This window comes from Choloepus didactylus, chromosome 22 (assembly GCF_015220235.1).
Source record: "Choloepus didactylus isolate mChoDid1 chromosome 22, mChoDid1.pri, whole genome shotgun sequence".
Classification (NCBI taxonomy): Eukaryota; Metazoa; Chordata; class Mammalia; order Pilosa; family Megalonychidae; genus Choloepus; species Choloepus didactylus.
Genome location: NC_051328.1, coordinates 2,861,131 through 2,878,568, shown reverse-complemented (window position 1 = coordinate 2,878,568; position 17,438 = coordinate 2,861,131). Strand labels below are relative to the sequence as shown.

At 34.9% G+C, this 17,438-nt stretch overlaps 1 protein-coding gene across 10 annotated transcripts in view; it reads right to left on the bottom strand.

The window, feature by feature from the left end:
• Positions 1-17,438, bottom strand: part of PHKB (phosphorylase kinase regulatory subunit beta) — a 276,301-nt gene that overhangs the window by 131,869 nt on the left and 126,994 nt on the right. For all 10 annotated transcript variants that reach the window (XR_005213751.1, XM_037815495.1, XM_037815494.1 and 7 more), the window contains one exon: positions 2,903-2,966. Coding sequence is in view for 9 of the 10 variants with exons in the window: in XM_037815495.1 (XP_037671423.1) it covers positions 2,903-2,966 (64 nt within the window). In the remaining variant the exon portion in view is untranslated. The remainder of the gene's footprint in view (positions 1-2,902; positions 2,967-17,438) is intronic.

The following is a 17,438-nucleotide window of genomic DNA, read 5'->3' as shown; positions in this document are numbered from 1 at the left end:
TTCAGGAGGATAAAATTCACTCAAGGCCATGGACAGATATTCCTCATTCAGAAGTGAGTTTTAAAAAAAATCACCTAGGAGAGCCCACACATGAAATTAATTATCACCTACTTTAAATCATCAGACACATTAATTTTAGGCCTGTAAATTTCAAAGAAAGAAAGATATGTCTACTTTGAACACTTCGCATAACATGAGCAGTTTCTAGTCATCATCGTCTGATTTTGGCCTCAGCTTATTTTTACTTTGATTTCCCCAATTAAAGACAGGAACATGAAAGGATGTTTTATATACATATTTATTTTTGGATATTTAATTTTCATTTATTTCCTGAAATCATTACAATGATGCCATAGTATACAGACATTCTCTGAAGAGCATATTTTATGACTGACAGCTCAAACTTCACCCTTGAACTGAGTTTCTATGATTGTTTTTGTCCTAGTAAATGCACTAGGAGATGATTCTACCTAACCTGTCATGGGAACCTGAGTTCCAATGATGGGGAAGTGTGACATCTGTATGGCTAAAGGAATAAGACATTATTTGTCTGTATTTCTATCTGAAATAATCAAGAAACAGTCAACTCAGCAAGCGTGTATAACTCTGCTGGAAACAGATATGGTCTAAACAAGGTCAATAATTAATTGTGCTTAGAGCAGTGGTTCGCATCCTTGGCTGCACATAGAATTCCTAGGGAGTTTTGAAAAATTTCAATGCCAAGACCTCTGTCTAGAACAATTAAGTAAGAATGTCTGGGATAGAGTCAGTGTTTTTTTTTTTTTTTTTTTTTTTTTTGTTGTTGTTGTTTTATGTGCAGCCAAGGATGAGAAACTTAGGTTTAGTACAATATTGGGAGTATGTTCATACCTCGGAACCAGAATGCGTAACTCTGAAATCACCAAAAGGTGATTTCAGAGTTATGGCTGAGTGATCTATGAAAGCTTCCTGGGAAAACTGGGCGTAAGGCAAAGATGGGTAGAATTAGGAAAGGTTCAGAGTACGCATGTGTGTGGGTATGAAGGTGGAGGCGGTGTATTCTAGATAATGTAAGCAATATTAACTAAGACTCATATGCTTCAAAGGAGATGGCATGATTATAAAACAGCCAACTGCTACCAGAGGCACTCAGCTCCACTCAGCTCATTATTTGGTATGCCTTAGAAGGCAGGAGAGCAAGACCGCTATCTTTCCAGGCTGATGCTTCAACACTTCTGGGTTAGTTCATGCCTCTTCTTGGTCTTCTCGAGATCCCCTCTAGAGGTCATTTAGTCCAATTCCTTCATACTCCATTAGTATTATCAGTACTTCATTAACAATAACAATAAGAGATAACATTTACTGAGGGTTTACTTTTTGCCAAGGACTAAGCCTATTATTCACAACAGCCTTTCCAGTTAAGACCTATTATCATTACATCTATTTTTCAGACGAAGAATCTGAGGCTTAGATAGGTAAATTAACTAGCCAAAGTCACTTCAGAGCTTATTTGTGAGACTACAGAGCATACAATGACCCTAAGTCTCCTTTTATACCGTATTACCCTCCTACTTCTAAATATATGTGATAGTATATGTGCCCAGATGTACACATATATGGCTGCATCAAGAATGAGAAAGGGTGACAGGGAAATGAAAAGTACTGAAAATGTATGTGGAATTTCCAAGATTATGTGGATTCTTCCAGGGAAAGAGAAATGTTGACACATGCCAAGGGATAAGTGCCAGAGGCACCCAGAATTTCCAGAGTGGCAAGATACGAATAATCATGAATTTCGATAAGTCACACAACCCCAGATCCCCTGATCATTTCATTTCTCTAGCCGTGGGCCTTGAGAGAAAAAGAGGAGTGTAGGAAGTAGGTGACCCAGAGTCACCTCATCAGCAACAAAAATGAGGTGCTGCTCGCTTCTTCCCTTTCATGTTGTGGTCAGTCTTCATTGTGGTTTCCGTCTCAGGTCCTGGACATACGCAGAGCTCAAACTCCAGAGTAAGTGGGGTGAGAGGCGAAGGGGATTTAGTTTGCACAGGTAGGGAGAAGAGAGTATGTTACATACACCAACTCGAAACTTTCTTAAATTCAAGACTTGAGGTATAGATCACTATAACTGCCATAAAAGAAATCATGACACTTCTTCGCATATTTACATAATTTCCTTAAATGTATCCCAACTGCTTTAGCATTTCCATAGTTTAGGGTTAATTACAGTATCACTTGGAAGCTTCACTTTTCCCTGCTACCTTAGGAATCTTTACAAAAATTGCTAAGGAAAATTACTCTACTAGTTGATCTAGAAAACTTCCCTATATCCCTCCATTTTATACCCTTCCACTGACAATTCAGTCCCATTTGGCTTGATTGGTTTTGTTTCTTTTGGTGCAGAAATCAGTTAAAGGTCATAAGAAAATTTAAGCCTGAGGATTGGCTTTTATCTCCAGAGAAAATAATACTTTTGACATCTCATGACAGTCAGTTGAGGGTGAAATTAAGAACTACCAAATCCCTGCCTGCATACATTACACAAATTCCCCTTTGCATTAAATATATTTAAATAAACATGAACATAAGAACTGACATGAAAGACATATAGTATAAGGTTAGGAATATTTAAGAATATTTAAGAATGTGGAAGCACTAAGAGATTTGAGGGAAAAAGTTACTGAGCAAAGGAAATGAGAATTCTTCACCAAGAGATTTTTTTAAATTAAGTACAGATTTTTAGTTAAAAATTAAAGTTTAATAGACAAATCATTTTCAAAGGAAAAACTGTTCAAGCATGGGCTACTACATGAATTTCAGACAGTCTCTGATTACTAGGAAAGGACTTTGTTAATGACAGGCCACAATTAATTAAACATGCAATTGAAATAAATAATCCAAGTTTATTGCTGATTTTTTTTACCTGGTTGCCAAAGAGGTTGAATCCATTAATTGCTTCTAAAGCTGCTTTTGCTAAGCCAACTGAGCTAAAAGAGAAAAGGAAATATGTTATTACTCTGATATAAATAGCTACAAAATAAGAATCAGTACCTGATGAATATTTACAAACATGTTTATTAACAGTTACAAAATGTCCAAAAAAAAAAAAGAATGCCTAAGAGACTTCTTTCTTTCTGATACATCATTATTTTAAATTTTCTTTCTCAAAGCTAGTAATTATCTGGGAAAAATATTTTTAGGCTCATCTTGATTTAGACTAAGGGTCATACTACTGTTGGCAGTAGTTTTAATTCCAGTGTCATTTATATTTACTGAAAAAAAAAAAAAAAGAGGAAACACACACACACACAAAAGAGGAAAATCATAGGAAAATGGAGGAAGGTGGTATGCGCACAGTAATTGCCAGGTCAGGCACCATCAGTTTAGATCAATGTAACAAACCTTTCTGACATCAACTCAACCTTAAAAGACATCTTGCAATGTCTCACATTTGCCATGTAGTATGATTTAATATACACATTCAAATACTCTTTGTGTACAGTCCAGTATGGCTGACACCATATTTCTCATCAGCTGCTACACTCTTTTCTTTATCATATATTGTGTACTAGTTCCCTCAGTATCCTACTTTCCTGATCTCTCAAATTCAACACACAGTAGTGCTAGAAAATGGGAATATCATAAGATTCATTAAAAAAATACCATTGCTATTTTACAAATATCTAGTTTTAATATTTTAGATATAAAGTACAGTTTATTTTATGAATTTTTTTCTTGCTATAACTCAAAGAACGGTATATGCCATTAATATAAAGTCCATGATTTGCCATCACTTAAGCATTTCTCTAAAGCAGTGATTATCAAAAAATGTGGTATCCAGAGAGGCAGAAGCAGCATCACCTGGCAACCTCTTAAAAATCCAAGTTCTTAGGTCTCACCCAAGACCTAATGAATCAGAAACTCTGGGGATGGGGCCCAGCAATATGTGTTTTTAAAAAGTCCTCCAGGTGATTGAATGCACCTTAAAATTTGAGAATAACTGCTCTAAACTACCCATGCCATGATGTTTTATATATTCTATCGGTTGTTTAAATGGCCTCTTCCAAGGCTAGCATAACTTATATTTCAGGATAGTAAGTAAGGACTTTAGCTCAGAAAAATTATTTTAGAACTACATGAAAGGGTAGACATATTTTTCCCTATTGCTTACATTAAGTAAAGTAAAAACCCTGGATATTACCCATAAGGCAAAAATAAGAAGACTCCAATAACAATGGAGGTAAGGCAGACTGGCTAGGAATGAAATGGTAGTGAGCACTTCAGGTTTCCTTTGACTCACACATCAAAGACTTGAAGGTGGAGAAGCCAACAACCAACCTGGAAATGCCAGCAGGAACAGACACAAAAAGTCCCAATAAAAGCCTAGTCTCTATAGCCAAAATACCAGGAAAGGGCCAGTCTAGCCACGCAGAAAACTTTTAGAAAACAACCACTCAGAAAAAGCTGTTACCCTACTCCCACCTACTTCAGCAAAGTTTGTGTGAGAAGCTAGGCTTCTACCCTCATTTGCTTATAAGAAAGCACCCGCCACACCCCCAACTACCTACTACCCACCTTACCCTGGCCATAATAGTGTGAGAGAAGCCTGAGGAGGAAACCAGGCCTTTCATCCCACAAACACCCCCCATAAACACCACCATGTAAGGGGAGAAGACATGGAGAGATGGACTTCTACTTCCACCTATCCCTAATGAGGTAAACCTACCCTTTCCATAGGGATGGTGTCAGAGTAAGACTAACGGAGATTCATAACTTTAACCAATGCCCAGAGATAATACCTTCTGAGGTAAAAGTGGAGGCTATGTAGGGAACAATAATGGGTTATTCCTATCTATACCAGCCAGGGAGGTATCAGTGAAGGACTGCTGGGGAGTAGTCCTACCCAGGCCCACAATAAGGAGATCAGGAGCCTCCTTATCTTATATTGCCAATGAATGCCAAGTAAGCAAGCTGGACTTCTACCCCCACCCCCCACCCCGGAAGTGCCCCACTTTCCTCTGAGACAGTGATGTAAAAACAAACAAACAAACAAAAAACACACACAAAACAACACACACACACAACAGTAAAAACAGAAAGTTAAAAAAAAAAAAGCAGAGTTTCACAAAATAATACCCAAAATGTCCATACTTAAATAAAAAAAATCACTCATTCATACCCAGAACCAGAAAGATCTAAACTGAATGCAACGAGAAAATTAGTAGCTGCTAATAGGATGACAAAAATTTTTCAGAAGTCCATGATAAAAATGATTAAATGAAAAATTATGAACATGCCTGAAACAAATGAAAATAAAGCTTCAGCAAATAAATAAAAAAGCTTAGCAAAGAAGTTGAAGATATAAGAAATAAGCCAACTGGAAATTTTAGAACTTAATATGGTAGCCAAAATGAAAGGCACAATGGATGAGCTCAATGGCAGAATGAAGGGGACAGAGAAAAGAACCACTGAACTGGAAGACAGAAAAGTATAAAATATCCAATCTGAACAACTGAGAAAAAACAGACTAAAAGAAAATGTACAGAGTTTCAGGGATCTGTGGGACTACAGAAAAAGATTTAACATTCATTTTATGGAGACACTGAAGGAGAAAACAAAGAGGGTGGAGGTGAAAAAGTACAAGAAGAAATAATTGCAAAAAATTTCCAAATTGAGAGAGACATACCACACATTCAAGAAGGTGAGCAAATCCAAACATGATAAAACCAAAAATATCCCTGCCAAAATGTGCCATAATTTAACTTCTGAAAACTAAAGATGAAGAAAAGAACCTCAAAAGTAGCCAGAGAAAACAACACATTACCTGCAGAGGAACAACAATCAGAATGACAGATTTCTTATCATAAGCCATGAGGGTCAGGAGGAAATGGCAGGATTCTTTTTAAGTGTTGAAACAAAAGGACTGTCAACTCAAAATCATATATACTTCAGGAATAAAGGGGAAATAAAGATATTTTCAGATGAAGGAAAAATAAGGGAATCTGTCACCAGTAATCTACCCTAACAGAATGACTAAATTAAGCTCTCTTTATTGAAAGAGGAGAAAAACTGGTTCATAAAAAATGAAGAAAACATGGTAAGCAAAAATATGGGTAGATAAAATAGGCTAATCTTCTCTTAGCCTTTATAAATTACTGATTGTTAAACCAAAACTGTAACACTGATGTGGTTCTAATATAGAATAAATATTTAAGACAATTATACTTCAAATGGACACGGTGAGAGGACATAAAGTGAGGTACGGTCTCTCTATTTCCTTTGATCTGGTAAAATGATGGCACCAATAAAAAGTGATAAATTATTTATATATAATGTAATATCTAGAGCAACTACTAAAAACCTATACAAAGAAATACAATCAAAAGTACCACAGATGAATCAAAATGGAATTCTAAAAAATATTCAAAGTAACCTAAAAGAGGGCAGAAAAAAGAAAAAGAGAAACAGAAAAACAAAGTATAATGCAAAATTTAGCAGTAACACTAATTACGTTAAATGTAAATAGACTAAATACAGTAGTTAAAAGAAATTGGCGGAGTGGATTAAAAAACATAACCCAACTATATACTGCACAAGAAACACACTTCAAATATGACAATATAGGCCGATACAAAGAAAAAGGAGGCAAAAAAGATATATCATGCAAACATTAATCAAAAGAAAGCAGGAACATGTATATTAATATCAGAAAAGGAGACTTCAGAACAAAGAAAATTATTAGTGACAGAAAAGGATATTATATAATGATAAAATCTGTATGTACCAGACAACATAGCTGCAGAAATACGTGAAATAAATCTGATAAAACTGAAAGAATAAACAGACAAACCCACAATTATAGTTGGAAACTTCAACACCTCTTATTTTTAAATGTAATTTTATTGAGATATAGTCACATAACCTATAATCTACCCAAAATATACAATCAGTGGTTCAAAGAATCATCACATAGTTGTGCATTCATTGACACAATGAATTTTAGAACATTTTCATTACTCCAAAATAAAGAAAAAAATAAAAAAAAGAACACCCCAAACATCCCAAATCCCTTATCTCCCTCTCCCCCATTTATATATATATATATATATTCTTTTTTTTCTTTATTATATTACTCATCGGCCCATACAGTGAATAAAAGGAGTGTTAGTCACAAGGTCTTCACAATCACATGGTCATACAGTAACAGCTATATAGTTATACAATCACCACTAAGAATCAAGTCTACTGGATTACAGTTCAACAGATTCAAGTACTTCCTTCTAGCTACTCCAATACACTAGAAACTTAAAAGGAATATCTATATAATATATAAAAAAATAACTCCAGAATATCACCTCTTGACTCTATTTGAAATCTCGCAGCCACTGAAATGCTATTTTATTTCATTTATCTTCCCCCTTTTTGGTCAAGAAGTCATTCTCAATCCCACGATGCCAGTGCCAGGCTCATCCCTGGGAGTCATGTCCCACATTGCCAGGGAGACTTCCACCCCTGGGAGTCATGTCCCATGTAGGGGGAGGGTAGTGAGTTTATCTGCAGCGTCGGCTTAGAGAGAGAGGCCACATTTGAACAACAAAAGAGGTTCTCTGGGGGTGACTTTAGGCATTATTACAAGTAGGCTTAGCTCCTCCTTGGCAGGAAAAAGTTTCATAAGGGCAAGCCCCAAGATGGAGGGCTTGTCTTATTAAACTGGGAGTCCCTAAAGCTTGCAAGAATATCAGAAATTCCCTAGGTGGGGAAGTTTAATATTTCCACATTTTTCCTCAGTCCCTCAAGGGAACTTTGCAACTACTTTTTTATTTTCTGCCTCAAATACTCTGGGATGTATCAGGCTATTGCATTAACCTGTACAGAATAAAAAGATCTCATTCCTTATTCTAGGATCCATGTAATCATGTTATTTAAATAAAATGACCATTCATGTTAAACTAGTTAATGTGCTCCAGAGAATATAAATTTTGTACCAAATAAACATCTCTTAAATAACAGTTAAAACTCAGGAATTGATGTGACTGCTGCAAGAGCTTACAATTTGGGAATCTTTACAATAAGCCTTATTGAATATTCTGTTCTCCTGCATTGTCGATTGTTCATCTGACTACATTTTTTTTTTTTTTTTTGGTTTCAACATATTTATTTTATTTATTATTATTTTTTTAATCTTCATTTTATTGAGATATATTCACATACTACGCAGTCATACAAAACAAATCGTACTTTCGAATGTTTATAGTACCATTACATAGTGGTACATTCATCACCCAAATCAATCCCTGACACCTTCATTAGCACACACACAAAAATAACAAGAATAATAATTAGAGTGGAAAAGAGCAATTGAAGTAAAAAAGAACACTGGGTACCTTTGTCTGTTTGTTTCCTTCCCCTATTTTTCTACTCATCCATCCATAAACTAGACAAAGTGGAGTGTGGTCCTTATGGCTTTCCCAATCCCATTGTCACCCCTCATAAGCTACATTTTTATACAACTGTCTTCGAGATTCATGGGTTCTGGGTTGCAGTTTGATAGTTTCAGGTATCCACCACCAGCTACCCCAATTCTTTAGAACCTAAAAAGGGTTGTCTAAAGTGTGCATAAGAGTGCCCACCAGAGTGACCTCTTGGCTCCTTTTGGAATCTCTCTGCCACTGAAGCTTATTTCATTTCCTTTCACATCCCCCTTTTGGTCAAGAAGATGTTCTCCGTCCCATGATGCCAGGTCTACATTCCTCTCCGGGAATCATATTCCACGTTGCCAGGGAGATTCACTCCCCTGGGTGTCTGATCCCACATAGGGGGGAGGGCAGTAATTTCACCTTTCAAGTTGGCTTAGCTAGAGAGACAGGGCCACATCTGAGCAACAAAGAGGCATTCGAGAGGAGGCTCTTAGGCACAACCATAGGGAGGCCTAGCCTCTCCTTTGCAGCAACCGTCATCTGACTACATTTTATCCCCTGATAACCTATGCTCTTGAATCCAATTTTCAGCTTTACTCATTATAATTAGTTTATAATAGTAAGACCTTACAATATTTGTCCTTTCGTTTCTGGCTCATTTCACTCAACCTAATGCCCTCAAGGTTCATTCACCTAGTTGCATGCCTCCCAACTTCATTCCTTCTTGCAGCTGCTCAATATTCTGTTGTATGTATTCACCACAGTTCGCCCTTCTGTTTACCTGTTGATGTACCCTCGGGCTACCTCCATCCATTGCAAATCGTGAATCCTGCCACCATAAACACCAGTGTCAACACCACTTCTTAACAATGAAAAGAAAAAGTAGAAAGAAAACAAGCCACTGTAAGAAGGAACTAAACAACACTATCAAACAACAGAATCTCAATGATATTTTTAGAACACTCTACAAAATATGTAGAATATACTTTCTTTGTAAGTACCCACTACATATACCAATATAGATGATAACTGAGACATAAGTAAAACCTCAAAAAATATAAATGAATTGAATCATATTATCTGTGTTATCCAACCACAATGGAATCAAACTAGAATAAATAAGAGAAGAGTAAAATAAAAAACCCACAACTCTAAATAATCCCTATGGGTCAAAAAGGAAGTTTCAACTGAAATTCTAAAAAGCCCCAAACTGAATTAAAATGAAAACACAACATAAAAAATTTGTGGGACCTGGCTAAAGCATTGGTGAAAGATACATGTATAGCCCTTAATACATATATTAGAAAAGTTTCAAATCAATAATCTTACATAACTACTCTCAAGAACATAGAAGAGCAAAATAAACTCAAAGAAATTGGAGGGAAATAATAGATTAGAGTGGAAATCATTGAGACTAAAATAGAAAAACAATAGAGAAAACCAAAGAAACAACCGGTTCTTTGAAAAGATCAATAAAATTGGCAAACCTCTAGCAAGGATGACAAAGAAAAAAGAGAGAAGGAACAAACAGCCAATATCAGGAATGAATCAGGGATATATCAACATAGACCTTGCAGAGATGAAAAGGATATTAAAAAAATATTATACAAAACTCTACACATGTAATTTGACAACTTAGAAGATCAATTACTTGAAAAACACAAACTACCATAACTCACCCAATATGAAATAGATAAACTGAGTACCCCTACTGACTATTAAGGACTGAATTGTAATTTAAAAATTGTCAAAAAAGAAATCTCCAGGTCCAGATGGTTTCACTGGAGAATTCTACCAAATGTTTAAGAAAAATTAACAACAGTTCTATACAATCTCTCAGAAAACAGAAGAAAACACAGTTTTTATGAAGTTAGTAACAAACCAGAAAACCAGAAAAAAACCCAGAAAAAAACAGTAACAAAACCAGAAAAACACAGTAGTATGATAAAAGGAAAACAACTGTATGCCAATATCACTTATGAATATAGATGCAAAAATCCTTTAAAAATATTACCTGTTTGCTAATTCAGCAAGATATAAAAATATAAAAATAATTACATACCATGAACAAATGGGGTTTATTCCAGGGATACAAGACTGGTTCAATATTTGAAAATTGATCAATCTAATCCAAAATATTGACATACTAAACAAAAATAAAAAGATCCTATTAATCAATGAAGAAAAAAGCATTTGCCAAAAGTCTACAACCCTTCATGATAAAAACCCTCAGAAAGAGAGGAATAGGGATGAACTTCTGCAACTTGGTAAGGAGGATACAAAAAATCTATACCAGACTTTATAATTGAGGTGAAAGAAAGACTGAATGCTTTCCCCCTAACAATGGAAACAAGACAAGGACGTTTTCTATCACCACAATTATTCAACATATTAATGAAAGTTCTAGTCAGTACAATAAGGCAAGAAAAGGGAATAAAAGACATAACATTGAAAAGGAAGTTATAAAATTGTCCTTATTTGTAGATAACATGATTGTCTACATTGACAATCACAAGGAATCCAGAAAACTCTTCGAACTAATAAGTAAGTTCAGCATGGTCATGGGATATAATATCAACACTAAAAAGCTATATTTCTCTATACTAGCAAGGAACACTGGGACACACTACTTAAAAACACAAAATCATTTACAATCACTAAAACAAACAAACAAAAAATTAAAAAAAAATTCAGTGTAAATGTAACCAAAACGATGTACAGGTCTCCTTTGCAATAACAGTTCAATGCTGATGAATGAAACCAACGATGATATAAAAAAATGGAGACGTTTATTACAACCACAGAATCAAATACAAATACATAGTAAAGATTAATTCTATTAAAATTCCAGCAAGATATATTAGCAGAAGTAGACAGACTTCTTCTAAAATTGATATGGAAATACAAAGGAACTAAAATAGCTAAATCAATTTTGAAGAATAAAGTGAGAGGAATCTGTCTACCAAATATCATGATGACCAAATATAATAGCTACAATAATCAAGACTGTGTGCTATTGGTGGACGTATAACTCATGTATCAATAGAACAGAAGACAGAACTCAGAAATAGGCACTCACAGATGGTTCAAATTCCTTTTTCACAAAGGCATAAAACAATTCAATGGAGGGAAGACAGCAGCCTTTTTAACAAATAGTACTGGAGCAACTGGATACACATGGGCAAAAAAAAAAAATGAACCTCAACCTAAGTCTAACTGTATATACAAAAATAACACAGAATGGATCAAGGATATAAATGTAAAATGTAAAACTATAAAACTTCTAGGAAAAAAAAATAGAAAATCTTCAAGATACAGGGACAACTGTTAAGAGTTGACACCGAAAGTGTGACCAATTAAAAAGGAAAAACTGATAAACTAGATTTCATCAAAATTAAGAACTTTGGCTCTGTGAGAGATCCTGATAAAAAGATGAAAAGACAAGCTATAGACTGGGAGAAAATACCTGCAAAACACATATCCAACAAAGGACTAGTATCTAGAATATATAAAGAATTCCCAAAATTTGAATATTTTTCTTCCTTTGCTAATGCTTTAGGTGTCATGGTTAACAAACCACTGCCTAATCCAAGTTCACAATGTTTACAACTATGTTTTCTTCTAAGTGTTTAATACTTTTAAATCATATATTTAAGTCATTGATACATTTTTAGTTCGTTTTCCTATAAGGTGTGGTAGGGATAGAAATTCATTCTTTTGCATGTGGATATTCATTTGTTGTAGCACAATTTGTTGAAAAGATTATTCTTTCCCTATTGAAATATCTTGGCATTCTTGTCAAAACCTAACTGAACCCACTGAGTGAGTTTACTTCGGTACTCTCAATTCTGTTCTATTGATCGCTGAATCTATCCTTATAATAGTTTCACAGTTTTTTAAACATAGATTTGTAGTAAAATTTGAAATTGGGAAGTCAGACTGTGCCAGCTTTGCTCTTTTTCAAGACGGTTTGGCTGTTGTGGACCCTCTGCATTTCCATATGAATTTTCAGACTGGCTAAAGAAAGGCAGCTGGGATTTTGATGGGGCTTACACAGAATCGGCAGATCAATTTGAGGAGTATTCCCATCTTAACATCAAATTTCAAATCTACAACAGGGGCTGTCTCTCCAATTATAAAGGTCATCTTTAATTTCTTACAACAATTTTTTGTATAGAATCCTTCCGTCTTCTTTGGTAACCCTCTCCCCTTTTAAAATGAGTAAGCCCAGAGAGGTTAAGTACAAGTGCATCCTCACTTTTTCTTTGCTGCAAATTCAGATTCCTACTAGAATCTATGCTGACCATTTACCCCGGTTTTCAAGAACAACTGAGCCAATAGTGTGTTTAAGATACTGTACTAACTCAAAGTTGTACTGTAGTATTTTGCTACCACTGAAGGTAGTACTTGATGCTTTTACATATTTTAAACAAATTCCAGGACAGTTGACTTGGCTACTGCCCAAAACGTAAAAACAGAAAGTCTCCTTTTGAAATTAAAAAAGCGGCACTTTTTTGAAGATAAATATAATGCAAACACATAACCTAGATGTGCAAATACTGTACCTTTCAAAAACAAACTTATCAAGTACAGAGAGATGACAATGCTTGGAACCTGAAGAAATAAAGTCCAAGTGAAGAACCTGTAGAAGTTTAAAAACATATTTGCAAATTCTTTGGCAATCTTCCTATCAACAGATGGAGTCTAATTCTGCTCACTTGATCACAGCCTGGTCTCAGTCACTACTGTGAACAGAATGTAGTGGAAGTGGTACTGCACAACTTCCAAGGTTATATACGCAGTATATTATACCCAAGGAATCTACTCTCTAGGGATACTGTATATTGGAAACCAGATACCAAACAGTGAGGAAGCCAACGTGGAAAACTTCATATAAGTTTTCTGGCAGACAACCCGTTAAGGTCTAGGTAATAATCAGATAGCAGAGTAAAGAAGCCTGCAGATGACTCAAGACTTAGCTACAGCTAACAGCAAATACATGAGAGACACTGAGCAAGAACCATCTAGCTTACCCAGTCAACCCTCAGATCCCAAAGAGTAAAATGTGGAGTGGTTTGTTTGAAGCAACAGATAATCAGAAAACAAGCTAAACAGGTTCCTAACTCTCCACAGATTAATTAGGGCAATCATACTTCGTTTTGAATCAAGAAAACAATTTAACGTACATGGATGGATCATTCTTTAGGATATATATATGTTAGCTCAAAATCAAGTATCAATAAATTTAAAAAAATTGAAATCATACACTGTATCAGATCCAACAACAATGAAATGAGGCTAGAAATCAATAACTGTGAAAGAACTGGGAAACTGGTAAACAGGTGGAAATTAAACACTACACTCTTAAAGAACCAATGGGAATCAAAGGCGCAATCACAAGGCAATAGGAAATATTTTTCACTGAATTACAGTGAAAACACAACATAGCAAAATTTATCTGATACAGAAAAGTAATGCTAAGAGGGAAATTTATACTTTTAAATTACCACATTGAAAAAAAAAGACAAAGATCACAAATCAGAGACCTAACCTCATCCTTGGAGAAACTACAAAAAGAAAAACAAACAGAACCCAAAGCAAGCTAGCAAAGATGAGGGCGGAGATAAATTAAAAAGAGAATAACAAATCTCTAAAAAATAAAAAATAGAGAATAGAATGAAGGAAACTAGAAGTTGCTTTTATGAAAAGATCAATAAAATCAATGAACTGTTAAACAGATGGATAAAGAAAAAGATGGCAAATGACGGAAATCAGAAATGAAAAGGGGGTCATTAAAACTGCCTTTATGAAACGAAAAAGGATTCAAAAGCAACAGAAAATTATAAAGCATATGAAGAAACCAGAAAATATGGATAACCTGAACATCCAAATTAAAAAATCAGAGGAGATACAGAACTTGGAGAAATTAATCAAAGAAGTAATCACAAACACCAATACCATGGCTCAGGATATACAGGACATCAAGAAGCCCCTAGAAGAACACAAAGAAGAATTTTCAAGAGTAAATTAAAAAAAAGAGGATCTTATGGAAATAAAAGAAACCATTGATTAAATTAAAATGATTATTGATACACATAGTACTATATTAGAGGAAGCTGAGGAAAGAATAAGCAAATTGGAAGAGTGGAGGTTGGAAAGTGAAAGCAGAAAAGAATGAATGGTGTAAAAAATAAAAAAAATAAAAATGGATCTCATGGATATGATGGGCAAAATAAAGCGCACAAATATATAAGAATCATTGGTGCTCCAGAGGGGAAGAGAAGGGTAAATGACTAGGAAGAGTATCCAAAGACATTCTTAGAGAGCACTTCCCAACCCTTCTAAGTGACATAAATAAGCAAATCATAGATGCCCAACAAACTGCAAAGAGAATAAAACCAAATAAACCAACTCTGAGACATAATCTGATCAGATTGTCAAATGCTGAAGAGAAGGAGCAAGTTCTGAAAGCAGCAAGAGAGAAGTAACTCACCACATACAAGGGAAACAACATAAGACTAAATAGCGACTACTCAGCGGCCACCATGGAGGCAAGAAGGCGGTAGTATGACATATTTAAAATTCTGAAAGAGAAAAACTGCAAACCAAAAAATTCTTTGTCCAGCAAAGCTCTCCTTCAAATTTGAGGGAAAGTTTAAAATCTTCACAAACAAATGGTGAGAGAATTTGCACTACAAGAAATACTAAAGGGAGCCCTACCAGCTGAGAAAAAAGAAAGGAGAGAGAGGTATGGAAAAGGGCACAGAACAAAAGAGTTTTAGTAAGGATATGTTAAAGGAAATAAAGAGTCAGAGCGGAAAAAATATATCTCACAAATTAAAACCAAAGGTTATGATGACTGATTCAAGAACTGACTTAACAGTAATAAAATTTAATGTGAATGGAATAAACTCAATTAAAGGGTACAGATTGGCAAAATGGATTAAAAAATAGGAAGCATCAATATGTTGCTTACAAGAGACTCATCTTAGACCCAGAGACACAAAGAAATTGAAAGTGAAAGGATGGAAAAAAATATTGCACGCAAGCTACAGCCAAAAGAAAGGAGAAGTAGCAATACTAATCTCAGATAAAATACACTTTAAATCTAAAGATGTCATTAGAGACAAAGAAGGACACTATATACTAATAAAAGGGACAATTCAACAAGAAGAAATAACAATCATAAATGCCAATGCACCCAATCGAGGTGCCTCAAAATACATGAGACAAACACTGGTAAAACTGAATGAAGCAATAGATGTTCCCACAATAATTGTGGGAGACTTCAATACATCACTCTCTCCTATAGATAAATCAACCAGACAGAGGAACAATAAGGAATTTAAAAACTAAACAATATGATAAATGATTTTGACTTAACAGACATATATGGAGCATTACATCCCAAATCACCAGGAAATACATTCTTCTCTAGTAGCCAGGGAACTTTCTCCAAAATAGATCACATGCTGGACCACAAAACAAGCCTCAATAAATTTAAAAAGACTGAAATTATTCAAAGCGCATTCTCTGATTACAAATGGAATACAACTAGAAGTCAATAACCATAAAGATTTAGAACATTCACAAATACATGGAGGTTAAACAACATACTCCTGAACAATCAGTGGGTTAAAGAAGAAATAGCAAGAGCAATTGCTAAATATCTAGAGACACATGAAAACGAGAACACAACATATCAAAACATACAGGATGCAGTGAAGGCAGTACTGAGGGAAAAAAACAATGTATGCATAGTTCTAATGCATACATTAAAAAGGAAGAAAGAGCTAAAACCAGAGAACTAACGGAACCTAAAGAAGCTAGAAAATGAACAGCAAACTAATCCTAAACCAAGCAGAAGAAAAGATATAACAAGGATTAAAGCAGAAAAAATGACACAGAGAAAAACAACAACAAAAAATACAGTCAATAAATAAAACCAAAAGTTAGTTCTTTGAGAACATCATCAAGATTGACAAGCCCTTAGCTAGACCAACAAAACCAAAAAGAGAGAAGACTCAAATAAACAAAACAATAAATGAGAGAGGGGACATTATTGCGGATCCAAAGGAAATTAAAAAAATCGTAAGAGGATACTATGAACAACTGTAAGCCAACAAACAAGATAATGTAAAGGAAATGGACAATTTCTTGGAAACACATGAACAATCTAGACTTACTCAAGAAGAAATAGAAGAGCTCAACAAACTCCAAGCAAAGAGATCCAATCAGTCATCAAAAAGCTTCCCACAAATAAATGCCCAGGGTCAGATGGCTTCACAGGGGAATTCTACCAAACTTTCCAAAAAGAACGGACATCAATCTTTCTTAAGATCTTTCAAGAAACTGAGAAAAACGGAACACTACCTAACTCATTTTATGAAGCTAACATCACACTAATATCCAAACCAGGTAAAGATGCTACAAGAAAGGAAAACTACAGGATAATCTCCCTCATGAAGACAGATGAAAAAATTCTCAACAAAATACTTGCAAATCAAATTAAAAGACACATTAAAAAAATCATACACCATGACCCAGTGGGGTTCATTCTAGGCATGCAAGAGTGGTTCAACATAAGAAAATCAATCAATGTAATACAACACATTAACAAATCAAAAGGGAAAAATCAAATTATCATCTCAATATATGCTGAAAAGGCATTCAACAAAATCCAGTGTTTTTTGATAAAAACACTTCAAAAGGTAGGAATTGAAGGAAATTTCCTCAATATGATAAAGGGAACATATGAAAAAACCCACAGGAAACACAGTACTCAATGGTGAGAGACTGAAAGCCTTCCCTCTACGATCAGGAACGAGACAAGGACGCCCGCTGTCACCACTGTTATTCAACATTGTGCTAGAAGTGCTAGCCAGGGCAATCTGGGAAAACAAAGAAATACAAGGCATCCAAATTGGAAAGGAAGAAGTAAAATTGTCATTATTTGCAGATGATATGATCTTATATTTGGAAAACCCTGAGAAATCAATGACAGAGCTACTTGAGCTAATAAACAAATTTACTAGGTAGCAG